This window comes from Anolis carolinensis, chromosome 2 (assembly GCF_035594765.1).
Source record: "Anolis carolinensis isolate JA03-04 chromosome 2, rAnoCar3.1.pri, whole genome shotgun sequence".
NCBI classification, from domain to species: Eukaryota; Metazoa; Chordata; class Lepidosauria; order Squamata; family Dactyloidae; genus Anolis; species Anolis carolinensis.
This window is the reverse complement of record NC_085842.1, coordinates 169,016,418-169,032,516: the sequence shown is the minus strand read 5'-3', so window position 1 is coordinate 169,032,516 and position 16,099 is coordinate 169,016,418. Positions and strand designations below refer to the sequence as shown.

The 16,099-nt window shown below is 38.6% G+C and overlaps 1 protein-coding gene across 2 annotated transcripts in view; it reads left to right on the top strand.

Moving 5' to 3' along the window:
• Positions 1-16,099, top strand: part of col5a3 (collagen type V alpha 3 chain) — a 182,327-nt gene that overhangs the window by 112,178 nt on the left and 54,050 nt on the right. For both annotated transcript variants that reach the window (XM_062971053.1, XM_062971052.1), the window contains 12 exons: positions 165-209; positions 5,895-5,948; positions 6,776-6,820; positions 7,964-8,017; positions 8,824-8,868; positions 9,063-9,116; positions 9,806-9,850; positions 11,817-11,870; positions 12,499-12,606; positions 13,661-13,714; positions 14,527-14,580; positions 15,872-15,916. In XM_062971053.1, the coding sequence (XP_062827123.1) occupies positions 165-209; positions 5,895-5,948; positions 6,776-6,820; positions 7,964-8,017; positions 8,824-8,868; positions 9,063-9,116; positions 9,806-9,850; positions 11,817-11,870; positions 12,499-12,606; positions 13,661-13,714; positions 14,527-14,580; positions 15,872-15,916 (657 nt within the window). The remainder of the gene's footprint in view (positions 1-164; positions 210-5,894; positions 5,949-6,775; positions 6,821-7,963; positions 8,018-8,823; positions 8,869-9,062; positions 9,117-9,805; positions 9,851-11,816; positions 11,871-12,498; positions 12,607-13,660; positions 13,715-14,526; positions 14,581-15,871; positions 15,917-16,099) is intronic.

Here is a 16,099-nt window from a genome sequence, read left to right as displayed (position 1 = left end):
GCTACCTTGTTCTGAGAAAACAATATGTCATATATAATTGCAGAATTAACACACAGAATTCTGAGAATTTAACTCACCAGTTTGGGGACTATAAAATTATGTGTGTACTTTGTTTGGAGGAGGAAAACTCTTTTGACTTTTATGTTGTTGTTTTCATCCAACAGGGTGCTAATGGAATTGATGGAGCCATGGGACAAAAAGGCAATTTGGTAAGAAAGTAGCAACAGTGGTGTTTTTGTCTTTTAAAGGGAGATTTTTTGTGAGAGCCTATAACAGAAGGTTGTGAATGTAAAATGAGGTTTAAAATTGGGGTACAAAGATATGAAATGTTCTCATAATCAACAGAAACAAAAAATGCAACCTGGGTGTATGTTTGCTTGCTGTCTTTCTTTCAAAATGATATTCAAGGCAGATGACAAATTTGTGTTAAATCAAAATACAGTTAAAGCTATGAATAGCAAAAAAGAGTAAAGAGCAATCATTTTAAAGTATTAATCTGAAACAATATTAAATGTATTTAAATATTATGGTAATGATAAAAAATACTCATACAAATACAATACATCTTAAAGAAAAAAGCTGCTACAACAGATAGTCGCCCGCAAAGGCCAGGGTAAGAACTGCCACCAAGAAAACTTTCCCTTGTATTGTCTTGAGAAATGGCTGAGATGCAAGTGAGACCATGGAAAAGCTCTCTCCTGTAGATCTTATAACTTGAGCATTCTCGTATAGGAAGGAGCTGCGATGGCACAATGGGCTAAACCCTTGTGTTGGCTGAACTGCTGACCTGAAGAACTGAAGGTCTGCAGTCGGAATCCATGAGATGGGGTGAGCTCCTATCTGTCAGCCCCAGCTTCCCATGCAGAGTCATGAGAAAAGCCTCCCATAGTATGGTAACACATCTGGGTGTCTCCTGGGCAATGTCTTTGTAGATGGCCAATTCTCTCACACTAGAAGTGACTTGCAGTATATTCTCAATTCGCTTCTGACTATATATATATATATATATATATATATATGTATAAGAAGAAGCAGTACTTCAGATGACATGCTTTATTTGGATGCACATGTAGAACTGTGCATAAGATTGCAGACTTAGGCCAATCATAGCTGAGTCTTTGAGCCATCCCAACCTACGGTATATTGACTCAAAAGAAATGGGATTTATGTCTCAATAAGGCATGACTAGAATCAAATTTGCAAGACACTATAGAATACTTTTACTTCCCAATGAAAGAGACTGAAATGAGATCTTGAATGTTTGAAGCATTAATTAGAGAAATAAACCATTTTACATACTTGTAGTAGAGTGTATTTGCATCAGATGGGGCTCACAGCCACAGTTCTGAATTTAGAAGATTTTCCCACAGGTCATCTTAGAATGATTCTACAGATTAAACCCTTTTCTCAGGCCTCCACTCCTATTTTTGATTTAAAATGTGATTATGTGGCGAGCCCAATCTAAAGCACAGAAATAAAGATCATCACACAAAAACATGCCCAAGAGGTATACACCCATTCTCACACCAATCCACTTAATAGCAATTTTGGTTTTGATTTAGTAAATTAATTTTAAAGGGGCTGATACATGGTGCAGATAACGAGATTTCTATTGACCTTATACAAATATTATCCTCTTAATCAGTTGCCTTAATTGGAGGATGGAGAGTCAGGAAAAAAAATCCAGCTGAGCCACTCTTGTGTTATTATGCACTTTGGTATACTTTCATAGTTTACTGAAACAGAGGTAGGCATTATAGCCTTTCTTTTTTAAACTAGAGCTTAGAGACTGAACTACAAGAGCTTGGTGCAAAAATATGTTAAAAATTAAAGCATCCGAAACCCAATAATTTGTTCAGAGTACCAAAAACTGATCAGCGTGCATAGTGGTTTCATGCAAAAAATCTATTCCTCTTTATTAGAGAATTTTCTTCATTTCCTCACCATAATTTGGGGTGGTGTGTGTATGTGAATGTGTAGAGGGAGATATTCTTTAAAAAATGAGCGCTAGAACTATTTCATGATTTAATTCAAATCCTCTCGAGATGTAATAGTAGATCTAGGTCTACTTTCTGCCTAGCCTTGCATCAAGACATGGGAGAGTGATACCCCATCTACACTGTCATATAATGCAGTTTGAAACCGACACTGAATCTGGACTACGCTTAGCACATGGACCCAACACAACCAACTTTAAATACTAGTAGGGTTTGGGAGAAACTGAACTTGAACTTCATGAGTTATTGTTCGCTGAAATTCAAATAGTGCTGCGAACTCAACTGACAACTAATATGGAACACAATTGGCATGGATACCCAACACTGCCAATTTTGAATCCTAGCAGGGTTTGGATGCTGGGAATTAAAGTTCACCTACAATCAAAGAGCACTCTGAACCCCACCAATGGATGTGGATCAAGGGGTTGTATATTTTCCGGGCTGTATGGCCATGTTCCAGAAGTATTCTCTCCAACTTGGCACATACATCCAATATAGCCAACTCTGAATTCTGGTGGGGTTTGGAGGGAATTGACTGCTGGGAATTATAGTTCACCTACAATCAAAGAACGCTGAACTCCCCAATAATGGATGTCAACCACACTTGGCACCCACATCCAACATGGCCAATTCTGAATATTGGTGGAGTTTGGAGGGAATTACCTTAGATGCTAGGATTTATAGTTCACCTACAATCAAAGAGCACTTTGAACCCCACTAACAATGGATGTAGACCACACTTGGCACACACATCCAACATGGCCAACTCTGATTACAGGTAGGGTTTGAAGGGAATTGACCTTGGATGCTGGGAATTATAGTCACCTACAACCAAAGAGCACACTGAACCCAACTGACGATGGATCTGGACTAAACCTGGCATACAGATTTAACATGACCAACTTTAAATACTGACGGGTTTGTGTGGCTTGACCCACAGATTTGGAAATTCTAGTTCACCCACAATCAAAGAACACTGTAAACCCAACTGATGATGGATCTGGACCAAATTTGGCACACATACCCAACATGGCCAACTTTGAATACTGGCAGGGTTTGGGGGAGGGGGGTGTTGACTCATGATTTTGGAAATTACAATCCACCTGTAATCAAAGAACACTTGTGAACCCAACTGACAAAGGAACTGGACCAAACTTGGCACACAAACCCAACATGGCCAACTTTGAATACAGGTGGAGTTTTGGGGGAACTGACCTTGGAGTCGGAGTTGTAATTCACCCTCACCCCGAGAGCACTGTGAACCCAACCGACGACGGATCTGGACAACACTTGGCACACATCCTCAACTTGGCTAACTTTGAATACTGGCGAGGTTTAGGGAGGATCAGTATAAAGAAAGGTGATGGTGGTGATGTTTGGATAGGGAATCGAGCGGAAACAGACATAATCCAGCTGTCCATAGAGCCATCAAACCCTGGAAAATTCTGGACATCCTTGTTAACTTGGGAGCATCCTCTGACTTTGCCTAAAACAGGGCAAAGTCAAATTAAGACAAGAAAACCTGGGATACTCACTAGAAGTTCAATTTCTTCAAGGGGCCAGTCAGTGGTGGATTCTCGATAAGTCCAGGTTTCTTGTTAGTTTAGGCAAGCTTTCAAATGGGTTAGGGGTGGACTTTAAAAATAATCAAGGCAATTTAAATCAAAAGCTTAAGTGATAGAGGAAAAACATATTGATTTATCGGTTTTTCCATTTAATAATCCCTCTGTTTCTTGAATGACAGTACATACTTAATTGGTTGCTATAGTAATTAATACATGCCAGTTTGCAACTAAATGCAGCCTTTGTACTACCCAAAAGCCTAATCCAAAACCTTTGGTTATGCAGACCACATCTTTGCACTACAGAAATAGATCTGCTCAAAAGCAAAAGAGGGAGGCAGCTGAGGGATAATGAATTTCTGTTTTGTCCCCGTGCACTTAGAAGGATGCTTTAAACAAGTTCACTCATTTTGAAGATGAACATCCAAATCCATAACAGAGTGGTTTGCTACTTTCTCCTTAAGTATGCTGAAGTCATTTGCTGGATTGTGCTCTAAGCATTTAGAGTATTACAAAAAGTAGGGTTGGTTATTACTGGGCAGTGCACTCTTTTTGTTTCTCACAGAAGGGATTGGAAAGTAAGTGCCAGCTTTCCTAACTATGTCAAATATGTTCATTTGCCAGCATAAATTCATATGACCAATTTGTGCTCACATGAATTAGACTAGCCAGTTCCTATCCTGTGCACTGAATATGCTTCTAGAGAAAATGTATCTCAGCAATCTTTGTTAGAATATAGAAAATCAAGCCCATGGCTCAGGTTAGGTTAGAAAGAGAGAAGCTTCATAGTACCAATTGCCTATATATTTTGGAGCAATATCTGGCTATTTCTGAAGAAATGTATAAACAGTGTTCCCTCACTACCTCGCGGTTCACTTTTTGCGGATTCGCTGTTTTGCGGTTTTTCAACAAACTCTAAAAGACTATTATTAATCATAAAAATTACAATTTACAGCCTAAGTAAGGGAGTAAGGAGAAGCCAAAGGGAGAGAAAAGGAGCCTAAACAGTAACGGGAGGAGAAGGAGGTGATTTATCAACACACAATTGGTTGATAAAGACTTAAAATAGGGTATAACTACTAAAATAATGTATAAATATTAAAATAAATATAGTGTCCCTACTTCGCGGATTTTCACTTATTGCGGGTGATCCTGGAACCTGACCCCAGCAATAAGTGAGGGAACACATCTAAGTCTAGAGATTTTAGTAAAAAAAAATGGCACTCCCCTCCCCCCCCCCCCCAAAAAAAATTGGCCATCTTATTATGGGACAATAAATACTGTTATGCCCCTCTCTGAATAGAATGGCAAAAGATGAAGTTTAATCCTCCTGGACAATCTAAAAGAATCACCAATGCCATGTACTCTCTGCACCATGGTGTAATGCCTTTTTTAAATGCCTGAGTGGGAAAATGGCATCAGTAGCTAATTATTTAGCATTTTAAAATTTGCTTAATTATTTACATCCTTTGTTACATGCCCATACATTTCACTTTTGACTTATCTGTGAGTATCAAACCCATACTTTGAGCCCCAAAACCTGCCTTTGACTTATACGGTATGTGGTATGTCATTCTCCACTTGAACCACTCAATGTTTTTATCAGGAGTGACCAGATGAGCAGTAATGATCAGTGCCATCCATGAGCAGTACTGAGCCTTAAAGGCCATTTTTGTGCTATGGTAAATTCTATTTCTAGTAACCCCCAAAGAGTGAAATTGGCCATTTCAACCCACTTGGCCCTGTTTAAGTATGGGGCATCCCCTCCTTTTCTCCCTAACCAGTCTCAAAAAGGTTTGTTGCCCTTGAAACAAAAATTGTAGGTGTTTGGTAGGTTTGCCTTTCAGAGATAAAGGGGACAGGAGGGCAATACCTGTATGTTGCCCATTTCAGGTGTACATGCTCTTTCCCTTTTCTCTCTAACATAAGTATCTACAGCAGTGGTTCCCAACTTTTGGGCCACGGCCCACTGGTGGGCCATGAGACCTAAAATAAGGTCTATGAGACATGTGGGGAAAATCAGCTTTAGATTATTAAATACAGTTTTCTGTGGGCAAGCAGATGGTGAGTACTGGATGGCATATGTTTTGTATCAGAAACTAGAGCTGATGTGGTCTATCCAATGCAATTTTCTGAATCAGCACCCCAAATAACCAAACTGAATCCAAAGTTGACCAAACACTGATTTGTAACCCTTTTGGTACTAATGTTGGAAAATGGTCTCTGGTCAAAGTGGTCCCTGGTCAACGTGGTCCCTGGTCAAAAAAAGTTGGGAACGACTGATCTATAGGGACACACAGACTACTGACTGACTTGCAGGCGTTTCTGTTCCCAGGGCATTCAGGGTGAACCAGGACCACCTGGGCAGCAAGGAAACCCTGGACCTCAGGTATGTGTTTCTCTGAACTATGCACTGGTGGAAAAAGAAGGAGAGCAGGGACCAGCTGAGGAGCAAACTAGATCTAATGCTAAATAAATATGTTCCTTGTTATACGGTCATTTTGTTGCCATTGTTGTTAAAAGGTCAACTGATATAAAATGTGTGCTGCCTGTATAATTCTACAGAGGGAAGATACAATATAAAAGAGCTCAATAAAGAAGAATTAGCTATGATAGGAATTTGGTTTTATCTAGTTTTGCAATGTAAATAGTTGGCATGTATGACCAATGAATGGACACTGCTGCCACACTACAGCTACCTCTACAGCTGCTTTGAGTTGAGCAGCACTTTTACCATTGTCTTAATGAGGTCCAATACTGGCAGAGCCACTGTTTTAACTCAGAGCAGGAGGAAAGTTGGCTAGCTCTAGAGAGGATTTGTTACCGAGTCACTGGACAACTCTGTGTTAAAAGCCATACAGGAGTTCCCTTGTGACATCAAGGGAGACTAATTTGTGACATCATGAAGGCCAGCCAATCAATAAACAGCTAGCTTGTGATAAAACACTGTCTTTCTTTGTACTCTGCTATTCCAGGCTTGACCTTGAAGAGAAATAGGCATTTTTGAGCAGCAGGAACAATTGCAAACCAAAAAGACCAAGAGCCATATTGCATCTTAAGAATTAATTTTTTTTAAAGTTCCAATATTCTAGAAATGCTAGGTATGATTTAACATGTAGAAAGGTAAGAAATAGAGAGGTTAAAGATGGCATTTTGTCCTTTCCTTTGTGATTTCTTAAAATCCTATTCCCACTAATTAAACTTTCTCTGCCATAGGGTTTGCCTGGTCCTCAAGGTCATGTTGGACTTCCGGGTGAAAAAGTAAGTTAGAGCCAAGGTGTTTCTAGCTGAGTCTTGGCAATAGGTTTAGGCTTCCTATGTACTTAATATAAATTGTTGTTTCAAGAGATATTTGGGAGGATTAGTTAGCATTATTCTAGGACAGTATTTGTTTGGGCTGGGAAATTTCTAAGCTGGACAAACAAATCCTGTTATAGCCAGGATTTGTTCATAACTTGGTAATGGTGTGCTATAAGTAAGGGCATTATGTGCAACACATTACATTCCCTTTTCAAAGTACTGTAATGACCAAAAAAAATCCTATTATCACAATGTGTTTTTCACATAGACCTAATTCTAACACAGAGGCATTAGGAAACCATGTTAGAATATAGCAAAGATACATAATGGGATACTAGAAAGACTGTCCCAATGTGTACCAGCACGCCTGATGCATGATACAACCAAAGTACATCAGTCCACATATACACTGGTCTTGTTGTGCTTCATGACTGTTGTGCATGTGTCCCAATGTGTGTTGATCACCTTGCTGCCTTTACCACACAACAACATAGCACCTACCCTTTACTGGATGAGGACATTACGGAACTGCCTAGCTCTAATTTCTTTAGATATTAAGTCTTCTTATAAAGGTGCAAGTCTACAATAGGATTCTTAGCATTTGAGTAACTTTCACGTGCTAATTTTTAGTTACTTTTGCTTTCCAAAAAGTAACTAAAAATTAGCACGTGAAAGTTACTCAAATGCTAAGAATCCTATTGTAGACTTGCACCTTTATAAGTAGACTTAATATCTAAAGAAATTAGAGCTAGGCAGTTCCGTAATGTCCTCATCCAGTAAAGGGTAGGTGCTATGTTGTTGTGTGGTAAAGGCAGCAAGGTGATCAACACATATTGGGCAATGTTCTTTTAAAAAATAACGTTTAAAGTAACTAAAATGTAGCAATCTAATAGGTAATTGTGAAACGTCAATTAGAATAACAAGTTCATTTTAAAAATTAATTTTGTACATTCTAGATTTGCTCTTGCTAATCATTTGTCTTGATATGAAGTAAAAGAAGAACCTATGGGATCATTTCTCTCAGTTCAATGATTTAGGCATTGCAGCTTCAGTAAGCCAAAGTTCACATTATCTCTTCTTGATCATTCTTTTCATTCTTTGTAGGGTCCACCAGGAAAACCAGGGATACCAGGGCTAGCTGGTATGGATGGGCCTCCGGTAAATACTTTCTTAGTGTCAAAAATTGTTTATAGTATTTTGGAACTATTCATTTACTGGGTTCTTTGCATGGTGTATATTCTGTTAAAAACAAGAGAAAAATTTAACAGCACTACTATAAAACAAAACAAAATAAAACACCAAAGATGTTTTCTTCCTGGGTCCTAATCCTTTAAAAGGCAACAAGCACTTCCTTCTGCATTAGATACAACATGGGGGAAAGGTACCCCCATAGATATATAAGTGGAAATCTTGTATCTCATGATCAACACCAAACCTAGTTCTATGCTTGGTTCCTGGCTAGAAATTCAGGACTTTATGAACAATAATATCTGTGTTACTGTGAGTTTTTCGGGCTGTATGGCCATGTTCCAGCAACATTCTCTTCTAACGTTTCACCTGCATTTGTGGCTGGCATCTTCAGAGGTTCTGAACCTCTGAAGATGCCAGCCACAAACGTAGGTAAAACATTTAGAGAGAATGTTGTTAGAACATGGCCATACAGCCCGAAAAACTCACCGCAACCTAATGATTCCAGCCATGACAGCCTTTAACAATATAATCATATCTAGGGACCCACAGGTTGAGAACCACTGCCTTAAAACATATTCATGTCTTTCCCACCACTGATTCTTGCTTTAATGGTCATGTATTTTGAGTACCCATAAAACCAGAACGAATACACCTTTTGCATATCTCCAGTCTAGGGGTTTTCCTCATTGCGTTCGATATCTTTAATCTCTCATTTTTCATCATCCCTCTAAGCAGTTACATTATTCTCTTGTATCTCTTACATCATTTCTCAGGGTCATCCAGGAAGAGAAGGACCAGCTGGGGAGAAAGGAGTCCAGGTAAAACTTACAGTTTGCCAATAAAGAGTATATGTTGAGGAAGGATTTGGAGCTTGTAAAGTGGAGATGGGCATTAATCCTTGCTCAATTTCCCCATGCTCATAACTCAAAGATAGAGTGCAAATTAGAACATATGAACAATCTCCTCAAGGAGTATTTTGAGGAATAGCTTTTGAATATCTTTCCTTTTCTAGGGTCCATCTGGTGCGGCAGGACCAATAGGCTACCCAGGTCCCCGAGGAGTCAAGGTAGGTGTTTGTCACCTTCATTTAACCAAGAATGAAACTGGGATTTCTCTCCTCTCCCACTTCTGTTTCAACCATTATTGGGACTACCAATGCATACTTAAAATGAATTGCATTGAAATGTATACCATGTATTTACAAGCTCAAAGTTCTAAATACCAAAAAAAAAAAAAACCACTACATTGTGTCTAATCTTGGAAGCTAAGTGTGGCAGCCCTGGTCAGTACTTGAATGGGGACCACCAATGCAGACTAAGTACTGTAGACTATATTTCAGAGGAAAGAATTGGCAAAACCACCTCTGAATATTTCCTGCCTAAGGAAACCCTATGAAATTCATAATATTGCCATAAATCAACAGGCAACCTGAGGGCATAAACACACATGCATAACCTCAGATTACATATCTTAGCACCAGCTTTCAGAACTCAGGGCCTCTTACTTGGTTATTTGGTCTTATCTCTCTAGCTTTGCTTGTCACTCATGTTATGCTAAATCTGGCATAATTCTGTGACTGCCGCTTTACTAGAGCATCAAAAAGTTACCCCTTAAGACCAGAATCCCCAGGTGCCTGGGATTTCTCATAATAGTATAACAAGTAATTTGGCCAATCCTTAATGTGGCTTCTGTCTTAATTCAAGATGCTGATTTTACTTTTGGATAGCATTGTATTTCCTTCTCATCTTTCCCCAGGGGGCTTTTGGAGTGAGGGGTCTGAAAGGCAGCAAAGGTGAGAAGGTAAGTCTCCACTGAGAGTTTGAAGTTTTGGTATCTGACAAGAGATCTCACTGATTTCACAGACCACCTGACAACAATACGTCTGATTGTTTTCTCTGTTTAAGCGTCCTAAGTTCTAGTTGTATTCATTTAATCTATGAGGATTTCTAATAAAGTGGGTGGCTGTTGCATTCCACATTGTCAACTTTCAGAGATATAGTGTCTAGAGCAGGGGTCCCCAAACTAAGGCCCGGGGGCCGGATGCGGCCCTCCAAGGTCATTTACCTGGCCCCCACCCTCATTTTTACGATATAATATTTTTATATCAGTTTTAATAATGTAATATATTATATATACATATAATATTGATTATTTTATACAATATAATACTAATAGTAATACCATATACTAATATTAATTATATGTTATATATTACATATTATATAATAGTATAAAAGAGTGATGGCATCACGGCAGCGGACAAAACAACAAAAGTAAACACCCCACAACCTCGAAAATTGACATCACAACCCCTCATCCATGCCTCTAGGTTGATACAACAAAAAGAAAAGAAAAATAAAGTCCTAATTAGAGGGAGAGGAATAATTGTTTTTATCCAATTGCTGCCAGTTAGAAGGCTAAGCTCCACTCACTTGGTCTCCTAGCAACCCACTCAGCCCAGGGGACCCTTTACCTTAACTACCACCAATTCCTCAATACTTTATTTCCCATACCACCATACTTCGCCACAGCAACGCGTGGCTGGGCACAGCTAGTATTATATAATAGTATAGTGGTATAGTTTAATATAGTAATATACAATGCTAATATTGTGTTATGCTAATAATATAATATATTGTATGTACATACAGCTGCTCTGAGTCCCCTTCGGGGTGAGAAGGGTGGGATATAAATGTAGTAAATAAATGCAGTAAATAAATAATTAATTTTAGACTTAGGCTCGGCCAAAGTCTGAAATGACTTGAAGGCACACAACAACAACAATCCTAATTAACTTGACTATCTCATTGGCCAGTAGCAGGCCCACACTTTCCATTGAAATCCTGATAGGTTTATGTTGGTTAAAATTGTTTTCATTTTTAAATATTGTATTGTTTTTTCATTGTTGTTGTTGTTGCACTACAAATAAGACATGTGCAGTATGCATAGGAATTTGTTTTGTTTTTTTCAAATGATAATTCGGCACCTCAACAGTCTGAAGGATTGTGGACCGGCCCTCTGCTTCAGAAGTTTGGGGACCCCTGGTCTAGAGTGTTGGACTAAGACTGGGGACACCCAGAATTTGCTCCTTTGATTGGATGTGAAACTAATTAGGCAATATTTTGGCAATCGCTACATCTCAGCCTGATCTAAAGTGGAGAAACTGAAAGCCCTGAACATGGTGGTTGTCATACTTCTTCAGATGACTTCACCTTCCAGAATTTCTGAGCATTGCCTTGCTGAGACTCCTGGGAGATGAAGTTGATGACTAAAGATCTAGAAGGATTGCTATACACAATCTTGAGCTCTCTAGAGGGAGAGATGTTAATATAAGAATCAAACAAAATATTTGTTCTCTTGATTATCAGAAACTCAGTTGAGTATAGATCTGAGCTCAATAGTTAAATTAGATCTCTTGCATATTTTGTTATATCGGAATCTTGAAAATTAGATCCAGAGAAATTCCTCCCTTACATACACATGCTTCGAAGCAGTTATACACAAAACCATGAATATTTTTACACTTCTTAACCATCCAACTATAATAATTAAGTGGGTGATGCCTCCACTTCTGGTTTTTAAAGAAGTTACAGTTTGATCATGGGGGAAATGTATGTTGCCAAAGATTGCAAGTGTAGTTCCGTCATAGCTGCCCTTCTAAGTTCTAACTGTAGTATCCCTTTTGGTTAAGGCCTGAGCCAAGGCATGGTGAATGTTTGATTATCTCGATGTCTTTATTATCTGTCTGTACCTTTCTGATTTATAGGGTGAAGATGGATTTCCTGGCTTCAAGGGTGACATGGGGCCAAAAGGTGATCGGGTGAGTATTACAGTAATAAAGGGGCCATGTGTTATAGTTGTTTAGTTTACGTGTTGGCTTAAAACTCCAATGAAACCAGGGTTTGAATCCCCACTCAGCTATGAAAGTCCATGCAAATTCTTATGCAATAATTCCAATACTAAACTGGACATTTCAAAGTCCATTTGACAGAAGAACAATTAGGTTTAAGAGAAGAACACAAGAAGTGGAAAACTGACAATCAGGGGAACATCCCATACATTTTTCTACCCACTGGTTCTTTCTTGCATTTTTCCTTATGTAGAAATAATGGAACTTGCAATCCACCATATTTTTCATAAGATACATCTTCATGTACCTAGCATAGTTATAGAAAATAGTTCCTCCACCTATTTCAGTTCAGGAAATCCCAAATATTTGATAATATCTCTCTCTATGTAATAGCAAAGCACCAAGCATGTTACTCTGTTGTACCATAACGTTCAAGATGCAGCAAATTAATGCATGGTCACTTCCATCATTTGGCTTCATTATTCCAGTTGCCTTGTTGAGGAGCCTTTGAATTGCTGACCTGAGCATATTTGTTTTCACCCAGAATTCCACATCCACTGCTTGTTGTGTTTCACTTAACCACTTCATTTTTGGACAGGGTGATGCTGGCCCATTGGGTGTACGTGGTGAGGATGGCCCTGAAGGACTGAAAGGCCAAGCAGGACCATTAGGTGAAGCAGGTTCTCCTGGCCTAGCTGGGGAAAAGGTGAGCAACCTCATCAATCTTTCTATGTTTGTTTGTTAGGGAAACAAGAAGTTATTTATCTAGTTGGATATTTTCTCCACATTTTTTTGAAAAGCAAAAAAGAGGACATTTGTACTTGCTGACTATCCTAACCTACTAGTTATTGTGATGACTCATTGTTGTTGCAATGAGTCAATTTGTTTTTGACTCATGGCAACCCTAAAGTGAAGCTATCATGGGGATTTCTGAGGCCAAGATCACGTGACTTGCCCAGATTCACCTAGTGGTTTTTCATGGCTTACTTTAATAGCTTTACTATATAAGCTGTGATGATTGCTAATATTCTTATGCTTCAATAGATTTAAATTACAACCATTTTGTCTTATCTTTCCCTTCTCTGCCTGTTCTGATAACTGTCTCACCCACTGCCAGGCCACCCTATGTCATCACAATAAGGCAGCCAAAAGCTTATTTTGCTTCCTCACTCTATCAACTCACCTTCCCCTTCTGGATCTGTCTTCCTCAGTTCCCAACTAAAACACAACAGCATTAAAATACATATATTAAAATACATAGTAAAAATTTAAAACATCCATTGCCATACATAGATAAAAATGGGAAGAGGTTACAGTGGCAGATAATAGGATGTGGAGCAATAGTGGAGATGTTTAAAATCCTTGGACATTTTAGAAATGTTATGTGTATGTGTGTGTGTGTGTGTGCCTTCAAGCCATTTCCAGCTTTGGTGACCCTAAGGTGAACCTGTCAAACCCCGTTCTCTATAGGCTCTTGTCTAACCACAATATTAATGCTGGCTTTTTAGAAATCAACCCAAACTCAAATTTTAGCTCTGAAAATGAAGATATGTAAAAAGGAGGTCGGTCTGCACTTAGTGAAGTAATTCTCTCTGTCTCCTGCAATCCTTTACAAACAATGAATTGAAAAATGCTTGAGGTCGAATTTGGGGATTTCTATATACTGTACCACTGAACTGTAGCCTCTTCATGTAAAGAAATCTTCTCTATTCCCTAAATCTCAGGCACATGATGTTTCTGCTTTTCTCCTCATTTTGCAGGGCAAATTGGGAGTGCCAGGCCTCCCCGGCTACCCTGGCCGCCAAGGACCTAAGGTAAATGTGAGAAGATAGTTGGGCCCCATCTACACTACCACATAATTAGTTTGATTGCATTGAGCTGGATTATATGAGTCTACACCTAAATGAAGCAGCTAAATGACAACAATGGGAATGATGCAATGTTAATATCCTCTATGTTTGATGTGATGATGTTTTTTATATACAGTAGAGTCTCACTTATCCAAGACACTCTTATCCAAGGTTCTGGATTATCCAAGGCATTTTTGTAGTCAATGTTTTCAATATATCATGATATTTTGGTGCTAAATTCGTGAATAGAGTAATTACAACATAACACTACTGCGTATTGAACTACTTTTTCTTTCAATTTTTTTTGTAAAACATGATGTTTTGGTGCTTAATTTGTAAAATTGTAACCTAATTTGATGTTTAATAGGCTTTTCTTTAATCCCTCCTTATTATCCAAGATATTCGCTTATCCAAGGTTCTGCCGGCCCGTTTAGCTTGGATAAGTGAGACTCTACTATGTAGTGTTTTAATGGTTTAATTCATATGTATATGTTATTGATTTTAGTTAATGTTATGTATTGCTTTTATATTTGACGGTATTGAATTTTTGCCATGTTGTACACCACTCTGAGTCCCCCTCGGGGTGGGAGGGTGGTATAGAAATGCAGTAAATAAATTAAATAATAAATACTATCATGTAATACAGTTCAGTGCAGTTAAACTGCATTCTGAAACTGTATTATATGGAAGTGTATATGGGTCCTGGGAAAAGGGGTTCCATTCCTGCACTTCTTTTCTACTGACCTTGCCTTTTTTTTCTTTTTTCTTTTGCATAGGGCTCAACTGGATTTCCTGGACCTCTAGGCCTCATTGGAGAAAAGGGCAAACGAGTGAGTAGAATGGAGTGGAATGGAGAGATACATACTGAAAATTAACCAAAGGGAGAAGATGTAATCAGAGTGTATAAAAATGGGAGTTGAGGATGACAAGATAAGTGTGGGTGCAGGCATTAAACAGGATAGGTTTCTAACTTTTTCAAATTTAAAAATGCAAAGTATTTGGGAGAACTTAATGCTGGATGAAATTACGATAGATTAAAGGAGAAAGTACACCCGAGTATGCGTTGAGTAATTCATCACTTTAAGCAATTTCAATCCCTATACATATTAGATCAGGTACACATAATGCTTTTCAGGTGCAGCAAACCAAGTCCCCCTCCACAGCATTTCATATCTGGATTGTTTAAATATTCAAGAGGTGAATCAGAGTTTAAAGGGAGCTGAAAGAAAGTCCATGACAAGATTTAAGCTCTCATTTTTTCAAGGACAAGGGGTCACTTAAACATGATGCATTTAATACTACACATGACCCACAGCAGGCATAAGCAATGGAGGCCATTTTCTGACCCTTTGTTCTTCCAGGGACTTCCATAATTCGCTACAGAATAAAAAACAACTTCACTGCTGGTTTCCTTTTTAAAGATTAAAGAGTTTAAAGGATCTTGCAACCTTTGTAAAAAGATGCAATGCCCTGGAAGTTTCTATAATTTTTTTATTTCTTTTGCAAATCATTGTGAGAGATGGCACCTGCTCATCTCTTGTATTACAGGGGTGAGTGACTGTGGACCTTCAGGTACTATTGGACCACTCAGGCTATTACTGATGGGAGCTAAATTACAAAACAGAAGTAACTTGAGGACATAAACACAAACAAGCTGCACAACAGCCAAAGAAGAATCACCATTGTACAATGGATGTATTTTGCTGATAGCAGTGAAAGTAGTTATTCAGATAGTATGTTCATCTATGTCTTCACCTTACAAGTTACACATTGTGCATTATGGGAGTGCTTGCTATATTTTATAATGTGATTGTGCATCCTTTGCATTGTGATTATGTATTGTGGTTTTGCGTCCTACAATCTCCATTGTGATTATGCATCCTTTTGGAGGTATCACAAAATAGTATACAGGTGCTATGATACTCGGGGGTTGCATAGTTCTGCCATGGAATATGTACAGATACAGGGTATTTATGCTATGCTTAGGGCATGTTAGAGCGATGTCACCAACAGGCAGAGTTGTCCATCTGTGATGTAGCATATCATGCAGGATAATGTGTGGACATGATACATTATGTAATTTCTTTCTTTTTTTCATTGTTCTTCTCTTTTCTTTTTCAGGGCAAAGCTGGCCAAGCTGGGCAGACTGGACAACGTGGTCCTTCGGTGAGCATGGAGCTGAGATGACTCCATTGAGATCCTCACATTCATAGAATTTACAGTTGTGTTTATGAATAATGAAGTTTGATGCTGGATTCATTTGTATTTAAATTTGACATGACTCACAACTACCTGGGTTTTTTTTTAAGAGAAAACACTGGCACAAGAATAGGGAGCAAAAGAACATGG